The sequence below is a fragment of the Mytilus trossulus genome, chromosome 11, assembly GCF_036588685.1.
Source record: "Mytilus trossulus isolate FHL-02 chromosome 11, PNRI_Mtr1.1.1.hap1, whole genome shotgun sequence".
Lineage (NCBI taxonomy): Eukaryota > Metazoa > Mollusca > Bivalvia > Mytilida > Mytilidae > Mytilus > Mytilus trossulus.
Window position 1 is genome coordinate 67,076,370 of NC_086383.1, and position 16,917 is coordinate 67,093,286.

Here is a 16,917-nt window from a genome sequence, read left to right on the forward strand (position 1 = left end):
ACATCAGTGCTCCTAATCTTTATCCTTTAGTCTTAGTACACAGTTATTTCATAGTCGATCATACCACATCAGTGCTCCTAATCTTTATCCTTTAGTCTTAGTAGACAGTTGTTTAATAGTCGATCATACCACATCAGTGCTCTTAATCTTTATCCTTTAGTCTTAGTAGACAGTTATTTCATAGTCGATCAAACCACATCAGTGCTCCTAATCTTTATCCTTTAGTCTTAGTAGACAGTTGTGTAATAGTCGATCAAACCACATCAGTGCTCCTAATCTTTATCCTGTATTCTTAGTAGACAGTTGTTTAATAGTCGATCAAACCACATCAGTGCTCTTAATCTTTATCCTTTAGTCTTAGTAGACAGTTGTTTCATAGTCGATCAAACCACATCAGTGCTCCTCATCTTTATCCTTTAGTCTTAGTAGACAGTTGTGTAATAGTCGATCAAACCACATCAGTGCTCCTAATCTTTATCCTTTTGTCTTAATGGACAGTTGTTTCATAGTCGATCAAACCACATCAGTGCTCCTAATCTTTATCCTTTAGTCTTAGTAGACAGTTGTTTAATAGTCGATCAAACCACATCAGTGCTCCTAATCTTTATCCTTTAGTCTTAGTAGACAGTTGTTTAATAGTCGATCAAACCACATCAGTGCTCCTAATCTTTATCCTTTAGTCTTAGTAGACAGTTGTTTCATAGTCGATCAAACCACATCAGTGCTCCAAATCTTTATCCTTTAGTCTTAGTAGACAGTTGTTTCATAGTCGATCAAACCACATCAGTGCTCCTAATCTTCATCCTTTAGTCTTAGTAGACAGTTGTTTCATAGTCGATCAAACCACATCAGTGCTTCTAATCTTTATCCTTTAGTCTTAGTAGACAGTTGTTTCATAGTCGATCATATCACATCGGTGCTCCTAATCTTCATCCTTTAGTCTTAATGGACAGTTGTTTCATAGTCGATCAAACCACATCAGTGCTCCTAATCTTCATCCTTTAGTCTTAATGGACAGTTATTTCATAGTCGATCATACCACATCAGTGCTCCTAATCTTCATCCTTTAGTCTTAATGGACAGTTGTTTCATAGTCGATCATACCACATCAGTGCTCCTAATCTTCATCCTTTAGTCTTAGTAGACAGTTGTTTCATAGTCGATCAAACCACATCAGTACTCCTAATCTTTATCCTTTAGTCTTAGTAGACAGTTGTTTCATAGTCGATCATATCACATCGGTGCTCCTAATCTTTATCCTTTAGTCTTAGAAGACAGTTGTTTTATAGTCGATCAAACCACATCAGTGCTCCTAATCTTTATCTTTTAGTCTTAGTAGACAGTTGTTTCATAGTCGATCATATCACATCGGTGCTCCTAATCTTCATCCTTTAGTCTTAATGGACAGTTGTTTCATAGTCGATCAAACCACATCAGTGCTCCTAATCTTCATCCTTTAGTCTTAGTAGACAGTTGTTTCATAGTCGATCAAACCACATCAGTACTCCTAATCTTTATCCTTTAGTCTTAGTAGACAGTTGTGTCATAGTCGATCATATCACATCGGTGCTCCTAATCTTTATCCTTTAGTCTTAGTAGACAGTTGTTTCAAAGTCGATCAAACCATATCAGTGCTCCTAATCTTTATCCTTTAGTCTTAGTAGACAGTTGTTTCATAGTCGATCATATCACATCGGTGCTCCTAATCTTCATCCTTTAGTCTTAATGGACAGTTGTTTCATAGTCGATCAAACCACATCAGTGCTCCTAATCTTTATCCTTTAGTCTTAGTAGACAGTTGTTTCATAGTCGATCATATCACATCGGTGCTCCTAATCTTCATCCTTTAGTCTTAGTAGACAGTTATTTCATAGTCGATCATACCACATCAGTGCTCCTAATCTTCATCCTTTAGTCTTAATTGACAGTTGTTTCATAGTCGATCATACCACATCAGTGCTCTTAATCTTCATCCTTTAGTCTTAGTAGACAGTTGTTTAATAGTCGATCAAACCACATCAGTGCTCCTAATCTTTATCTTTTAGTCTTAGTAGACAGTTGTTTCATAGTCGATCATATCACATCGGTGCTCCTAATCTTCATCCTTTAGTCTTAATGGACAGTTTTTTCATAGTCGATCAAACCACATCAGTGCTCCTAATCTTCATCCTTTAGTCTTAGTAGACAGTTATTTCATAGTCGATCATACCACATCAGTGCTCCTAATCTTCATCCTTTAGTCTTAATTGACAGTTGTTTCATAGTCGATCATACCACATCAGTGCTCTTAATCTTCATCCTTTAGTCTTAGTAGACAGTTGTTTAATAGTCGATCAAACCACATCAGTGCTCCTAATCTTTATCCTTTAGTCGTAGTAGACAGTTGTTTCATAGTCGATCAAACCACATCAGTGCTTCTAATCTTTATCCTTTAGTCTTAGTAGACAGTTGTTTTATAGTCGATCATACCACATCAGTGCTCCTAATCTTCATCCTTTAGTCTTAGTAGACAGTTGTTTCATAGTTGATCAAACCACACCCGTGCTCCTAATCTTTATCCTTTAGTCTTAGTAGACAGTTGTTTCCTAGTCGATCAAACCACATCAGTGCTCCTAATCTTCATCCTTTAGTCTTTATGGACAGTTGTTTCATAGTAGATCATACCACATCCGTGCTCCTAATCTTTATCCTTTAGTCTTAATGGACAGTTGTTTCATAGTCTATCAAACCACATCAGTGCTCCTAATCTTTATCCTTTAGTCTTTGTAGACAGTTGTTTCCTAGTCGAGCATACCATATCAGTTCTCCTAATCTTTATCCTTTAGTCTTAGTAGACAGTTGTTAAATTTTAGTCTGATTCTTTTTTGTATATGAATTGAAGTATACTTTGAAAGACTAAAAGGAAAGATTGTTTTTAAAGTTAACCATCCAATCATTTAGAAAGATAATTTCCGGAAGCATGGCACTGGAGTTACAATATTTCCCCCTATACTTAGTGGTGTCAGTGTATTTGGAAATGCGTCGCAATCCACCGGAAAAGAAAACTAAGGAATCCCCATGGCCGACAATTTACACTAAAGAGGGCACACATTGCTTGTTTTGTAGTTCTAATAATAGCAGGGCTAATATCTGTACCAAGTGCTTATGTGTATGGTGCTGTAGAAACTGGAACCCCGGATGTAGAACGCTACTAGTGCACAGTCAATACGAAACATTTTATGTCATCTTATTTTATTATATTCATTGGTTTTTAGCGGTTTTATTGAATATTTTATACTTAATTTGCATAATCGCATATTCAATTGTTATAAAGATAATTACGAGCCAAACCAATATTAGGTTCTCTACAGGGTTTCATACAAATGTATATTTATCAAAAAGCAGCAATGATCAAAAGGAAAAGACACGTGATGAAGCTGATAAACCGAATGACAGTCTTAAATCCTCGCGGGATATTTCACTTTTATTCATTGCGGCATCAACTATGTCTTATACTGGATATTTGTTAACTGTGATCAGTTTTCGAATTGATTTTATCAATCCAGACACTACTGACTCCTTTAAATCCATGTCGGTCATTTTGTACCGAGGATTTTTCATTAGTAGTGCGGGAAATCCTGTCGTTTATTTGTTTCTGGAAAGACAGTTCAGAGTGGAATGTAAAAATGTTTATTCAAAATTGTTTGGAAAATGTTGTTGGAGCAAGGAACTAACGATTATCGTATAAATGTCTTCATAGCAGGAACATAACTACAACTGACCGTGCAAGGGCTGTATAGCCAGTCAAGGTAGTCTAAAACTTCCACCATCAGTATAACTATTACCGTATAAATGTCTTCAGAGCAAGAATATAAGTACAACCCACCGTGCAAGGGCTGTATATCCAGTCAAAGTCGTTAGAAACTTCCACCACCAGCATAAATATGACCGTATAAATCTAAAGTCTTATTCTATCGAAACTGGATAACTCATAACAAGATCAGAGTTCTATCTTTTGATCAGTTGGTAATGGTCCATAACATAAATTCTAATTGTTCTTTTAGACACATAATCGTAAGTGCTTCCATCTGTGAATATTAGTCAATAGATTACTTTCGAGTTCGTCAATTACGTCAAAATTTTCGATTTTAGAGAACATCATTCGTGTGTTTATGGGCGTCGTTCAAAATTACGAATAATGAACAACAATCTAGATCGAATGACGATCACGAAGACGCATGCTGAACTTTAATAGAAACAACTCGAAAGAGGTCTACTTTATCTGTTATTTTAATGGATATTTTGTTCTGTCGATTTTATAAACTAACATATCTGGCAGACTTCAAGTAAAAATAAAACGATTTATATCGTTTGATCATTGATAAACTTAAGTTTGTAATCGTGTATGTTGGCTTTTTAAGTGCCGGATTAAAAAAAGTTACTTCACTGTTTAGCCTGTAATGTACCGTTGTGTGTGTGGATGTTTGTTAAGCGAAGGTATCCAATACAAACAAGGTAAGTCCTCAGAGTTTCTGTTCACTATAAATGTTCATTGAAGCCATTAGAGACTTTCGAATTTGACTATATACCGGATTTGTTATCTCATAAACAACACGACGAGTGCCACATCAGGATCTGTTTACCTTTCCGGAGCACCTGAGATCACCCCTAGTTTTTGGTGGGGTTCGTGTTGTTTATTCTTTAGTTTTTTATGTTGTATTATGCGTACTATTGTTTGTCTGTTTGTTCTTTTCATTTTTAGCCATGGCGTTGTCAGTTTATTGTCGATTTATGAGTTTGACTGTCCCTCTGGTATCTTTTGTCCCTCTTTTATGTTACACCAAAAAGTAAAATCACAAAAATACTGAACTCCGAGTAAAATTAAAATAGAAAGTCCCTAATCAAATGACAAGGCCAAGTGTTCAAACAAATTAAACAATATAAATAACCACTGTCATATTTCTGACGTGGTACAGGCATTTTCCTATCTAAAAAATAGTGGATTAAATCTGGTTATATAGCGCGAAAACTCTCAAAAGTACGACAGTCGCATCAAATTCTATTACATTGACAACGATGCGTGAACAAATTGTAACAAAGAGGGGAAGCAACATCACGAACCCCATGAAAAACTGGAGGTGATCTCAGGTGTTCATGTGGAGTTACCAGATCCTGCTAAAAATTTGACACTGCCGTGATGATAATGTTATAACAAAGCATGTAAATAGTATAATTCGGTAGGTCTCATTCCTATTTTACAAACCACTCGTAGTAGTACGATTTTCATACAAAGACACTATTATTTGTCGTTTCTTTCTCAGGAACAACAAAATGCTTATCGCGAAGAGTTGACAAACATTTCATATCTTATTAGTTTTTTTATACAGGGATTTTATCCCACAGTGTTTTAAATATGGAATTTGACGTTTTTTCAAAGACCGGATAGCATTTATTATTTTTCACATACGTTTTAATTTGCATAAGGACAGTCTATTTGAAGATGTGTGTAATAAGGGTAGTAATAGCAGTAACTGTTATAATTATTATTGATTTCTAATCACATATAGATCAGTGTCACCAAACGGATATATATATATATGAACTGAGTGTATGATAATGAACAAATAACTGGCCACTTCATTGATGACTTTATCCGGACACACCTTTCTATAGAGGTACTGTTATTAAATAATGGAACCGGTTAAACCCTGCCCAGTCAAGTAATACCGAAAATTCCTCCCATATCAGGAAAAACTGGAACTTTTTCCGTAGTTGTTTTATGTCTATGGCACACAAGTGTACGCTGTAAAACAATTTTTTTTCTTGCACTACAATATAACTATTTATTTTGGTTAATTAAGAGAAACAATATGAAAAAAAATATTGTTAGTTCATTGTAGAAGAAAAATGAGACGGGTTAAAATAGAAAAATATTCTGTAAGCAAATAAACTGCCCCTTACAACCAGCATGAATTTATCAGAGGACAATACGAATGCTCGAAATCAAGGCTTCAAATAAGGTAAAGTTACTTTAAGTCAGTCGACGGTTCTGCGGGCGTATTCTAGTTTTGTTCATAGCAATGAATTACACAAAGTTTCAAAATTGTACTTTTGAAGTATTCAAGGAACAACTCCGAAATTGAGTTTTGTCTCAATAATTTTTAAAAGTTTCGTTCACACATGGTCATACATAATTTAATCATCGTTCATATTGCCGCTCTGAATAATATGTTTTATCTTCTTTTTTCAGTGTTCCTTTGACAATTTAGAAATGCTATCCTATCGTCATCTGTAACAACTGTGTTTTCTATTCCATAAACGAGGTCAACATATTCCGTATGTTCTTTTAGGAATGTGATAAATTCGTTATAATCGTTTTCGTCTCCTGATAAAAGTTTTTCCATTACGGTTCTGTTCTTTTCGTTTTGTAATCGTTCAATTTCTATTGAATTGCCTGCCGACGAGTTACCAGATACATCTTGATCTACCAAGAATTGTTTTGTACGAACGATATATAAAACATCGGGCCACTCTGATAATCCTACAAATATTTACAATGGTATTTCATTAAATTCCTCACATGTGCAGTATCAAATAAAATAAAAGTACTACCAAAACATGAAATAATATGAATACATGACCGAAAATAATGAAGTTACAAATAAAATGTCAATTAATCGAGAAACATTGAGAGATCATTACTCCTCATTGTGTAAAATATACACTCATACAGACTCAAACTACTTTACAAATTTATAGAAAAAAGACAAATAATGCTCAGAGTGATTTAAAAAAAAACTTTTATAAAAGTAAATGATATCCCATGCCATTGCAAACGACTTTATGTTCTAGTTTTTCGGTGCAAGGATTATAGAGCGTTGACAGGGTAAGTGTCTCATGCCCCAGTCAATCAATATGTCCTCCTTCCTTTTAAATGTCTCGGAGCTGTTTGAGGAAAGGATCACGCCTGCATTGCATAGGGAGAACACGCGTAAAGTTTGCACAAATATGTAAAAGCCATCCAATGGAGCAGATGGTATGGTATTGCTTAAATATAGAAAAATTACAACTGGAAAGTTAAAAACTTCAGCTTTGTCATTGATTTTATTTTAAATTCCCTTATAACATAGTGAGAAAGATTTCATATGAATTATGTATGATCAGGGTAGTTTTTGCCAGATATTTTCACCTCTTTATCAAAAGCATGACATTTTATTGTTATCGAACATAATATTTATCTTGAAAAGACAATAACAATTAAAACCAAGGAGTAAACAAAGACTCACGAAAAAAAAGGACATTTACATCAACAGTTATAAATAATAAAAAAAAAGAAACAACACCAACTCCACTAAAAACCGGGAGTGAAATCAGGTGCTCCGGACGGGTAAGCATTTCCTGCACTGTATACGACACCCGTCGTGTTATTTCTTTGTTCAGTTCGGTTATGATGGAAGGTTATTATGACTGAGGAAGAATATCAGATATGATTTCTGACACACTTTTGTCATAATGGCCAGTTAGAGCATGATGGCGACCGTAAAATATCTTGAGTGATTACCTTAATTTGATTGTTTCATAGCCCTGTCTTAGCAACTTTTGAGAAAGCAATATTCCTCGTTCAACAAAATCAACGTTCTTTGAGCTAGCTCTAGAGTAACGTATCAATTGAGACACATATACTCCATATGCTGGTGCCGTTTGAAGGTTGCTACACAGAAATAGAAAGTTGACTATAGGAAGATTAAAATCATCATCATTTGGTATTCAACCTACCATCAGTAGTCATTTCGAGAAGAAGGTCTAAATATGAAGCAGATATATCTGTGGTGGTAGTATCTGTAATTTTAAGTTTATTTGGATATATTGAATTGAAGTGATCCCTGAAACTATTATTATTTAGAGACAGTACATCATCAATATATACCGAAAGACGAAATAAAAAAAATGGTCTAATTTATTTTCTCCTTTCTGTACAAGCCCTTGGATAAATTCTGCTTCATAGGAATATAAAAACAAATTTAAAAGTTAAGGAGCGTAATTGGTACCCATTGGGATTCCAATTGTCTGAAACCTCTAAATTTAACAAACATGTTGTCAATTAAAAGGGATATCCTCTTCGGTGTATTTTTTACTTGACTCGGTATAATTTTTCACAAAGTAAGCTGAATTAAGAAACATAAGCTGATGAGTTTTGTTAGTCGAATATTCAGTTCTTTCAGAAAATATACATACCATTTACAGCTAAAACAGTGATCATAACAATTACTAATGATGTGCTGAAGTAAAAACATGTTAATCTATATTTCCTTCCTGTAACGAGAAAGATTACTGTTCATATTTTTCAGTTCACTACATCTGTTGATCCTGTAAGTGTTTTTTGATACAAAGCATCCAACATTATGAGAGGTATAACCTTAATATGAAATTCTTTTATTCTCGCTAAATTTGATTAGAATACTTATTGTAATTGTTTAAAGGACTTACATGAGATAGTTACGTACCTTCATAATAACTACTTCTAACGTCATTAAATATGTCTACGGATGTCGAGGACTCATTCTTTTGTGTTGACCTGTGGAAAGATATTTACGAAAGAATCACTAATTTAAATGGAAAATAAATATAAAAACTTCAACTAATTATACAGAAAACAGCGTACCTAACTCAATAATTGTGGTTTGCATGCCTTGGATTTTTATAGCCAACAACACTTTATTGATTTTTACTGTTTACACGAATAGACAACTTTCGAGTTCGATGCATTTCCGTCAAAAATTCTGGTTTTAGTGAACGTCATTTGTGCGTGTAGGGGCGTCGTAACTTCCATTTCAATGTGTTTGGAAAACTATAATTCTATATTGTACGAATTATTCAGCAAATTAAATTATCAAAATTGACAATCAGCACTGCTGTCATTAGGGAATTGTCATTAAGTACCTACAGAACAACCATTATTTCTATTTTATCCTGCACAATGACGATCACTAAGACGCTTGATGAACGTAAATAGTGCAGGGATACAGGCGATCCCCTCTATCTGGTAAATGACGTCATAAAGGCGCGAATAATTGACTAGTTTTTGCCGATGACAAATGAACTCGAAAGTGGACTATTGAAAAACGATTCTTATTATGTGAAATAAAATCCAATTATTAAAAATAGTAAGCTACTACTGTGATATTATATGGTTTTACTGAATTATTTTTATCATATAATCAATAAACTTACGGTCTGATTAAAATTTTTGGACAAGATACATTCCGAACAGCAGAACCAATAAAAGGACAAAGTGTATCTGCAAGTGCAAAAAAACAATGAAAGAATCTAATAGGATTGAAAATTATTATGACAATTACGTAATATATTATATACATTTTGAAGATTGTCATGTAAATTGACATTATCATCAGTCAAATCGAAGTAGAAAAACTTACGTTTATTGCTGTTACATGTAATAGAGGGATTGTGTGCCTTGACATTGAGGTTTTAAAACCTTCTTTTTGCTTATATTTCGTAGCAGATACACTAATAATGTGGATAATTTATGTAAGTTGAATTAACTAAGAAATGCGATAAAAGTAAAATAAAAAAAAAATGAACCCCGAGGTAAAATTAAGCACTACAATCAAATGATAGAATCAAAAGCTCAAACACATCAAACAGATACCAATGGACAACTGCCATATATCTGACAGGAATACTCGTATGTCGAAAATGATGGTTAAACGTAAGATTTTAAAACTTAATTGAATTCATAGTTCAAATTCGCATTTTAAGAGGGAACAAATCCATTTGATTTGCAATGCTAGAAACTGAAACCAAATTGAAGATGCGTATTATTATCCCTTATTATCAATACAGATTTTTCAGAAGTATAAAGGACTAATTGATCTCCATAGTTACAAGATAATTACAGAGGAAGACTGCCGCTGCCACAAATTATCTTGTAACTATGGAGGTCAAAGTCTGAGAGTATAGATTAACGTGAAGTCGAATATCAACATTTACCTTTATCATTACAAGATAGCTTATGACAAGTGCAATCTTCTTTTGATGGTATACAGTAACAGTTGTGCTCTGGCTTGGTAACAAATATGTACCCTTGTGAAGAATCGCATCCACAAGTTGTATCATTTATCATACTTCCTTCACGGTGGACGATTTGACCCTCTTCATTACAAAATGACTTTTGATAAACACACTTATTGTTACCATCAGTTGAAAATGGGAAAGGCTGATACCGTTTATAGCTGCATCCTGCTCTGTTGAAATATGGTTCGAATATAAGTTTGCTGCCTATAATTGAAATAGCAGTAAGTTTATATAGACTACTTGCATTATAAAAAAAATTACAATAACAAATAGAAAAACGTGCTTTGATTGCAAGATAACAAATAAAAAAAAAGACAAAAGACACAGCAATAAACAACAATAGGTTACCGAGTTGTCTTCAGGAATAACGAAAAGCAAGACAGTATATTAAGCTATGTGAAAAACAACAAAACTACGTTCTTTGAATATGAAATGTCACTACGGCCACACACACATTACGATTTAGTATTTATATAAATATTTCGTATCAACTTCGCAAATAATACATGATGTTCTTGGTGTATATATTCTGCGTACTGACGTTGTTTATCATCTTAACAACGTGTTATATTGTTTTTTTCCTTTGTCTTTGTCCTATTATAAATATTAATTTTACTGTTGAATGTTATTGTTTTTTTCCATTATGTTATATTTCTATTATAAATTAGAAAATACGTCAGAATTGATTTATTAGTGAAGCGAAGTGAACTTCAAAAGTAAGTACTTCGAATTTTTTAACCCTGCATGCTAACATTGCCCATGTGAAATTTTAAAATTGTTTGTATAAACATTGAACGACAAAAATGTGTGATGTATAAATTTTCTGAAGTCAGACACGCGAAATTGTTTCTTTTAAATTATAAAACGATGCTGATTGCTGTATCCATATTTTGACTATTTTTTTTATCATGTCTGTTTATTTAACGCTTCATTGTAAATATAACGGAATTTGATAAGACTGTCGTACAATGTTAGAGGTTTAGCGCTATAAAACCAGGTTTAATTAACCATTTTCTACATTTGAAAATACCTGTACCAAGTCAGAAGTATGACAGTTGTTGTCCAATCGTTTTTGACGTGTTTTTCTTTTATTTTGCCATATGATTAGGAACTTTCCAATTTGATTTTCCTCTGAGTTAGTATTTTTGTGATTTGACTTTTTCCGTGTGACTAATTTGATGAAAGAGCCGGTTGTTAAACAGTAAAAAATTGCCAACTTAGGCGAAGCCAAGGTTAACGATGTTAGAGAGAGTCCATTGTTGAAGATGCTAATAAACCTATACAAGGGTAAGTTTCTTTTTCGACATTGAGTTTTAATATCACTTTGGTAGATTGCGTCTATCGCTTTCTCATGATTATATAAAAGGCTCGTATTTGATTTTTTTTCTTAGATAGAGACTATATGATTGGTTAATAAATAATAAAAGTTTTACCTGTGCTGCTATAATCGAGTCCATCACAGGTCTCACGATACGAATTCTCGGGTGAACGTAATAAACATACATAGCTCTCACCACAATAAAACTTTCTTGCTCTCAGACGCCAATGTCCTGGCGCTGGACATCTTAGTTCATATACCAACGTAACAACAACGAGCTTAAAAATACCAAGAGTTAATTCGAACACTGTTTCATTGTGATCATATCTGTAATCAACATATCAAATTATATTATAAAGTATTATCATATCAACGTGATTAATATAAACAAAATCACCGAAATACCAATGCTTGTTGTTATATTAACAAATTTTCCCTTTTCTTTTGTCTCATTAAAGCAATGGGTATGGAACAACTATTTTTTTTTTACATGTTCATAGACACCGTTTATTCACACTAAACGTGTTAAATTTAAATGTATAGTATTACAATATATAGATATCATTTGACACTTAAGGATGTTCGCTTGTCATTTTTTTCATATTTTCAATATCCTCTTGTTTTATCATTTTGAATGCCTTAAAAACTTTTGCCCATGTCCCCCAATTTTTTTTTAATAGTTTTTGAGAACGTAAACTTGTCAATGATAAAGCTATGAAAAATCAAGATAGAATATTTTTCCGCCAAAATTTCAATGGCTAATATCTTGAAAACAGGCACATTGACCTACATAATTATGCTTTTTGCTATTTTCCTTATTAATCCCCTATCAGTTTGTACTTGTGTTATGAAAAGCCTATTATGAAACTTAGTAGCGAACTTCCTTAATATACATATGTTACGGCTTGAGCTTGTAATATTAGATGTAAAATGTATGACAGTCAATAAAATATGACATTGCAATGACAAAAACAAATACTTTATTCCCAAACATTGAATGTTCATACACAAGTAATTCATTTCGTTTAATATAATTCCCCAAAAGCACGAAGGATATTTTAAAACAAAGTAACCGAATAGTCAACAGTAAAATATAAAATAAAATAGCTTGTCTGCTATGATTGGATTTTACTAGTTTTATTAATATCGTAGAAGATTGTTATTTTATTGGTGAATCAAGTTGGTCCAATCTTTATTTTTGTATCGAAATATGAAGCATGCCTGTTAAAACCCAGAACCGTTCATCAAATTCCTTTACTGCAGTCAGTTTTTGGAAATTTATGACAGCATATCGATATACTTCTTTATTCGATTTTGAAAATTTATTGAAAGCATGTTGTCTTGCAATTTACAGATATGAGCAATAACATTCTGCTTAAATAGGTGATATAGACTGATATACAGTTTTTTTATGGTAATATTCTTTATAAAGCACACAAATGTCAGTATTCACCACAGAAGCTAGCAAAACCTTTAAATAAATTTATTAAGAATGGAGATAGTTACGATACTGTTGTCAGGTCATTTAAGATTGTATATTTTGGCTTAAATATTGATTCACTTATATGGTCTTTGCATCGGAATTAAAGACATTTATTTAAAAACAAGTTGCTGGCATGACACGAGTTGTGTTCTTCTCATATTCATATATCATATAATGGTATGATACTAAACCCTAACGGGAGGGATTGTGCCTTATATTCATATGATGACGATATCAGCTTTAAACCAGTATAATTGTAATTTTGACGCTGGCATGTCAGTTAACTGCTAGTAGTCTGTTGTTATTTGAGTATTATTGTCATTGTGTTTAATTTTTTTTGCTACATCTTCTGACATCAGACTCGGACTTCACTTAAACTGAATTTTAATGTGCTTTTTGTTATGCATTTACTTATTTAAATTGGCTAGAGGTAAAGGAGGAGGGTTGAGATTTAATAGACATGTTTAAACCCGTCGCATTTTTGCGCCTGTTCCAAGTTAGGAGCCTCTGACCTTTGTAAGTCTTGTATTATTTTTACTTTAGCTTTTTGTGTATAATTGGAGTTAAGTATGGCGTTCACTGACCCTCGTCTAGGTTTATTAGCATCTTGAACATTGTCAACCTTGGCTTCGCCTAACACATGAAATCAGTGTGGTTCTTCACAAAGTAAGGACACAGAAATTTTCTTACCTGATAAAACCAACCTAGGAATAGTGTTTTCATCATAGAAAGTGTACAGAGTCAAGTCAATCTACAAAAAAACAAAAAATCGTATGCATGTTTTACTGTAGGATTCCTTGTCATAATTATATATACACTGCTTTTATTTATCAATCGCATTGGATTTTTTGTTATTCCGAAAGTTTTAACAAGGTCTCAAACTATTCTAACAAAATGTAAAGCATTGATTTTTTACATTAAATGTTATGAATCAATTTGGAGATAAGCAAATATTTTTTTATCGTTGAAGCGTCGTCTTCGTCACGCAGGAGTTGTCTCTCTTTGCTTACTCCGTCAAAGTGCCTCATTTTAATTTACCGCCCTTTTCGATGAATTGTAAACCCCGGCGGTGAACAACATGGAAAGCATGGCTGGAAGTGGAATGAAGTTGACAGACCAATTGTGAGCAGAAGAATTTTGAAACAGACGAATAAACAGTCAAGATTTTACTCAAAATAGACAGCACGTTTGGTGGTGATAATCGAGATCGACTTGAAATTGGGTGGAACTTTCACTTTCCGACAGAGCTTTCAGTTTACACGCAGGATTATTGAAACGTCAACATCTAATTGAAAGGTGACAATCAGACATTTTTTCCATTTGTTATTCGTGGCGGATCCAGAACTTTTCCTAAAAAGGGGGGGGGGGGACTCCAGTCATGCTTCAATGATCCATTATATAATCAACCAAATTTTTCCCACAAAAGGGGAGCACAGGCCCCCATTGGATCCGCCTATGGTTATGACAACCTGAATAAGGAGGGGGCGACCGTTTGATTCTAGTTGTTTAAAGGGGATGACGTCAATTTCAATACCTTTGCGTCCTATCCCCATCTTCAATGTGTCCAAAGAGTAAAAATGGTTGATAATATAAACACAACCGACAACACCTAGAAAGATGAGTGAAGAAGTTATGGAATTTTATTGATTTTTCATATATTTCTGATAGTTTTCCGACCTATTAACATATGTTTAAGCCTGCAGATGTGACCTATTCCGGCAGCATGTTATTTCATATATTTGATATTATAGGAAGTGCCCCAGTATACATATCACCGAAATGCCAACCTAGTAAGAGACAATTTATATGTTTGGTCTGTCGACATCTAGTTGAAAGGTTTAATCAACAAAAATAAAACAATAACTTGAAAATCGTTTTATCCGAACAAAGACAAAATAGTTACTGCAACGGCATTACTTAAACCTCAATTTGATTCAAATTAAACCAAACTTTCACCGCGAAGAGAAATAATGAGATCTTATAAATAATGAATAGTCATACAAGTTTATAAGGGGTTTGTGTTTCTTTTTAGTTTTTTCTGTAATGTTTTGTGTTTTGTATTTGTCTGTTTTTCTTGTTTTGTTTTAAATGGCGTTTTCACTTTGGTCTCTTTGGTATCTCTCGTCTCTCGTTTATGGAACGTCAATAACCATTTACAAATAATCAAATCATATTCCAAAACACAAATTACTGTTTTACGGAGGAAATCAAAGGCACCTTACATTAGCTCATGTAGTTTTTATTAAACCAAGTTTTTAATGTTCCTAAATTTCATGCTTAGTTATATAGACACTAGTCTGTTTGAATTGTATCATAAGAAGAATATTAACAAGGAACACATAAGATTGAATTGAAGGGCCAACACAGTGGTATTTGTGTGTATGTAGACAAGATCATTTTCTTTATAAGAATTTTTGAGCTAAATCATATCATAACAATATATGAACTTAAACATTGAATGTAGAAATTAAGCAATGATTTTCAAGAGTATACAAGACTTCATTTATTGAAACAAGATGGAAATCCCTCATTCTATTACAGTACTTACACTAATACATAATGTAGATTTGTTCTGTTGGCTCCTTCGTCTGAGTAAATATACTTACAAACAAACGAACGAAAGGTGTCTGAAATTATCAAATGAAAGATATGACTTGCTGTTTTTGTTTGCAACTACACTCCATCATCACATGATCATTGTTATAATATATATATTGAACCACAACGACTATCTTGGATAGACACCATTCAAATGTATCAATCAAATTACAGGATGCATTTAATCATACGCCTTTAATATAATATGATGTCGCAGGTAAATAAAGGTATCACAACAAATTCAATGTCCAAGTGTTTATCTTGATTTTCCCCTTTTGTCTTTCAATTATTGACACAATTGTTCAATACAGTGCAACTACTTTTCTACATTAGTTAGAGGTATAGGAGGAGGGTTGAGATCTCACAAACATGTATAACCCCGCCGCATTTTTGCGCCTATCCCAAGTCAGGAGCCTCTGGCCTTTGCTAGTCTTGTATTATTTTAATTTTAGTTTCTTGTGTACATTTTGGAAATTAGTATGGCGTTCATTATCACTGAACTAGAATATATTTGTTTAAGGGCCAGCTGAAGAACGCCTCCGGGTGCGGGAATTTCTCGCTACATTGAAGACCTGTTGGTGACCTTCTGCTGTTGTTTTTTTTATTTGGTCGGGTTGTTGTCTCTTTGAAACATTCCCCATTTCCATTCTCAATTTTATTATGACAAAACTAATCACACAAATGAGTTGTAGAAAGGAGATGTGCACATAAATTGTGTATCGTTTAATATACTTATTATATTTGAACTTCAACTGATTGGTGCAATAATCTATCTATTATCTGCATGTTTACAAAACTGTGTGTGCTTTCAATATCAATATTATTACTTTTAGGAAATAAAACAACAGGTGATACTTTAAAAATACTTAAATGCCACCTTGAACTCTCACGATTGTTTTAAAAAGTACTTTGTAACAATACATACACATATAGGAAGGTACACGTATAGTGTATTGAATTAACAAGAACTGATAAATTACCAACAGTTGAAATATAATGACACCCTCGTACTTGATTTCAAAGTTTGATGCAGACAAATGTGAAACTACAAAACAGCAACTGATTAACATAAGCATAATAAAGCAACTGATTCAAATATAAACACTTACGTTTGTTTTAAAAAGTACTTTGTAACAATACATACACATATAGGAAGGTACACGTATAGTGTATTGAATTAACAAGAACTGATAAATTACCAACAGTTGAAATATAATTACACCCTCGTACTTGATTTCAAAGTTTGATGCAGACAAATATGAAACTACAAAACAGCAACTGATTAACATAAGCATAATAAAGCAACTGATTCAAATATAAACACTTACGTTTCCATAAACGTGATCTGTCAAGCCTGATGTGCACAATACAGTCGTCGGTATTTAATTTAAGAACATTTTTCGTGTATTCAAATCAATTCAACCCAGGTAAATAAACTTTAAAA

General features: G+C 33.2%; 1 protein-coding gene across 1 annotated transcript; it reads right to left on the reverse strand.

Moving 5' to 3' along the window:
• Positions 1–6,212: 6,212 nt before the first annotated feature.
• Positions 6,213–13,626, reverse strand: LOC134690256 (uncharacterized). Its single transcript, XM_063550232.1, has 7 exons — positions 13,566–13,626; positions 11,508–11,670; positions 9,991–10,278; positions 9,211–9,277; positions 8,484–8,554; positions 8,215–8,292; positions 6,213–6,520 (listed from the first exon to the last, which is right to left on the reverse strand). The coding sequence occupies exons 1-7, from the start codon at positions 13,599–13,601 to the stop codon at positions 6,213–6,215; spliced, it is 1,011 nt and encodes a 336-aa protein (XP_063406302.1). The 5' UTR covers positions 13,602–13,626.
• Positions 13,627–16,917: the final 3,291 nt, after the last annotated feature.

Bases quoted from the DNA above. Each gene is read 5' to 3' on its own strand.
- LOC134690256 (XM_063550232.1), bottom strand. From the start codon at position 13,601: ATGATGAAAACACTATTCCTAGGTTGGTTTTATCAG. The intron at 9,278-9,990 runs GTAAATGTTGAT...TTGCACTTGCAG, and splicing joins GCTATCTTGTAATGATAAAG to ATACACTTTGTCCTTTTATT. The intron at 8,555-9,210 runs GTAAGTTTATTG...ATCTTTCCACAG, and splicing joins CCAAAAATTTTAATCAGACC to GTCAACACAAAAGAATGAGT.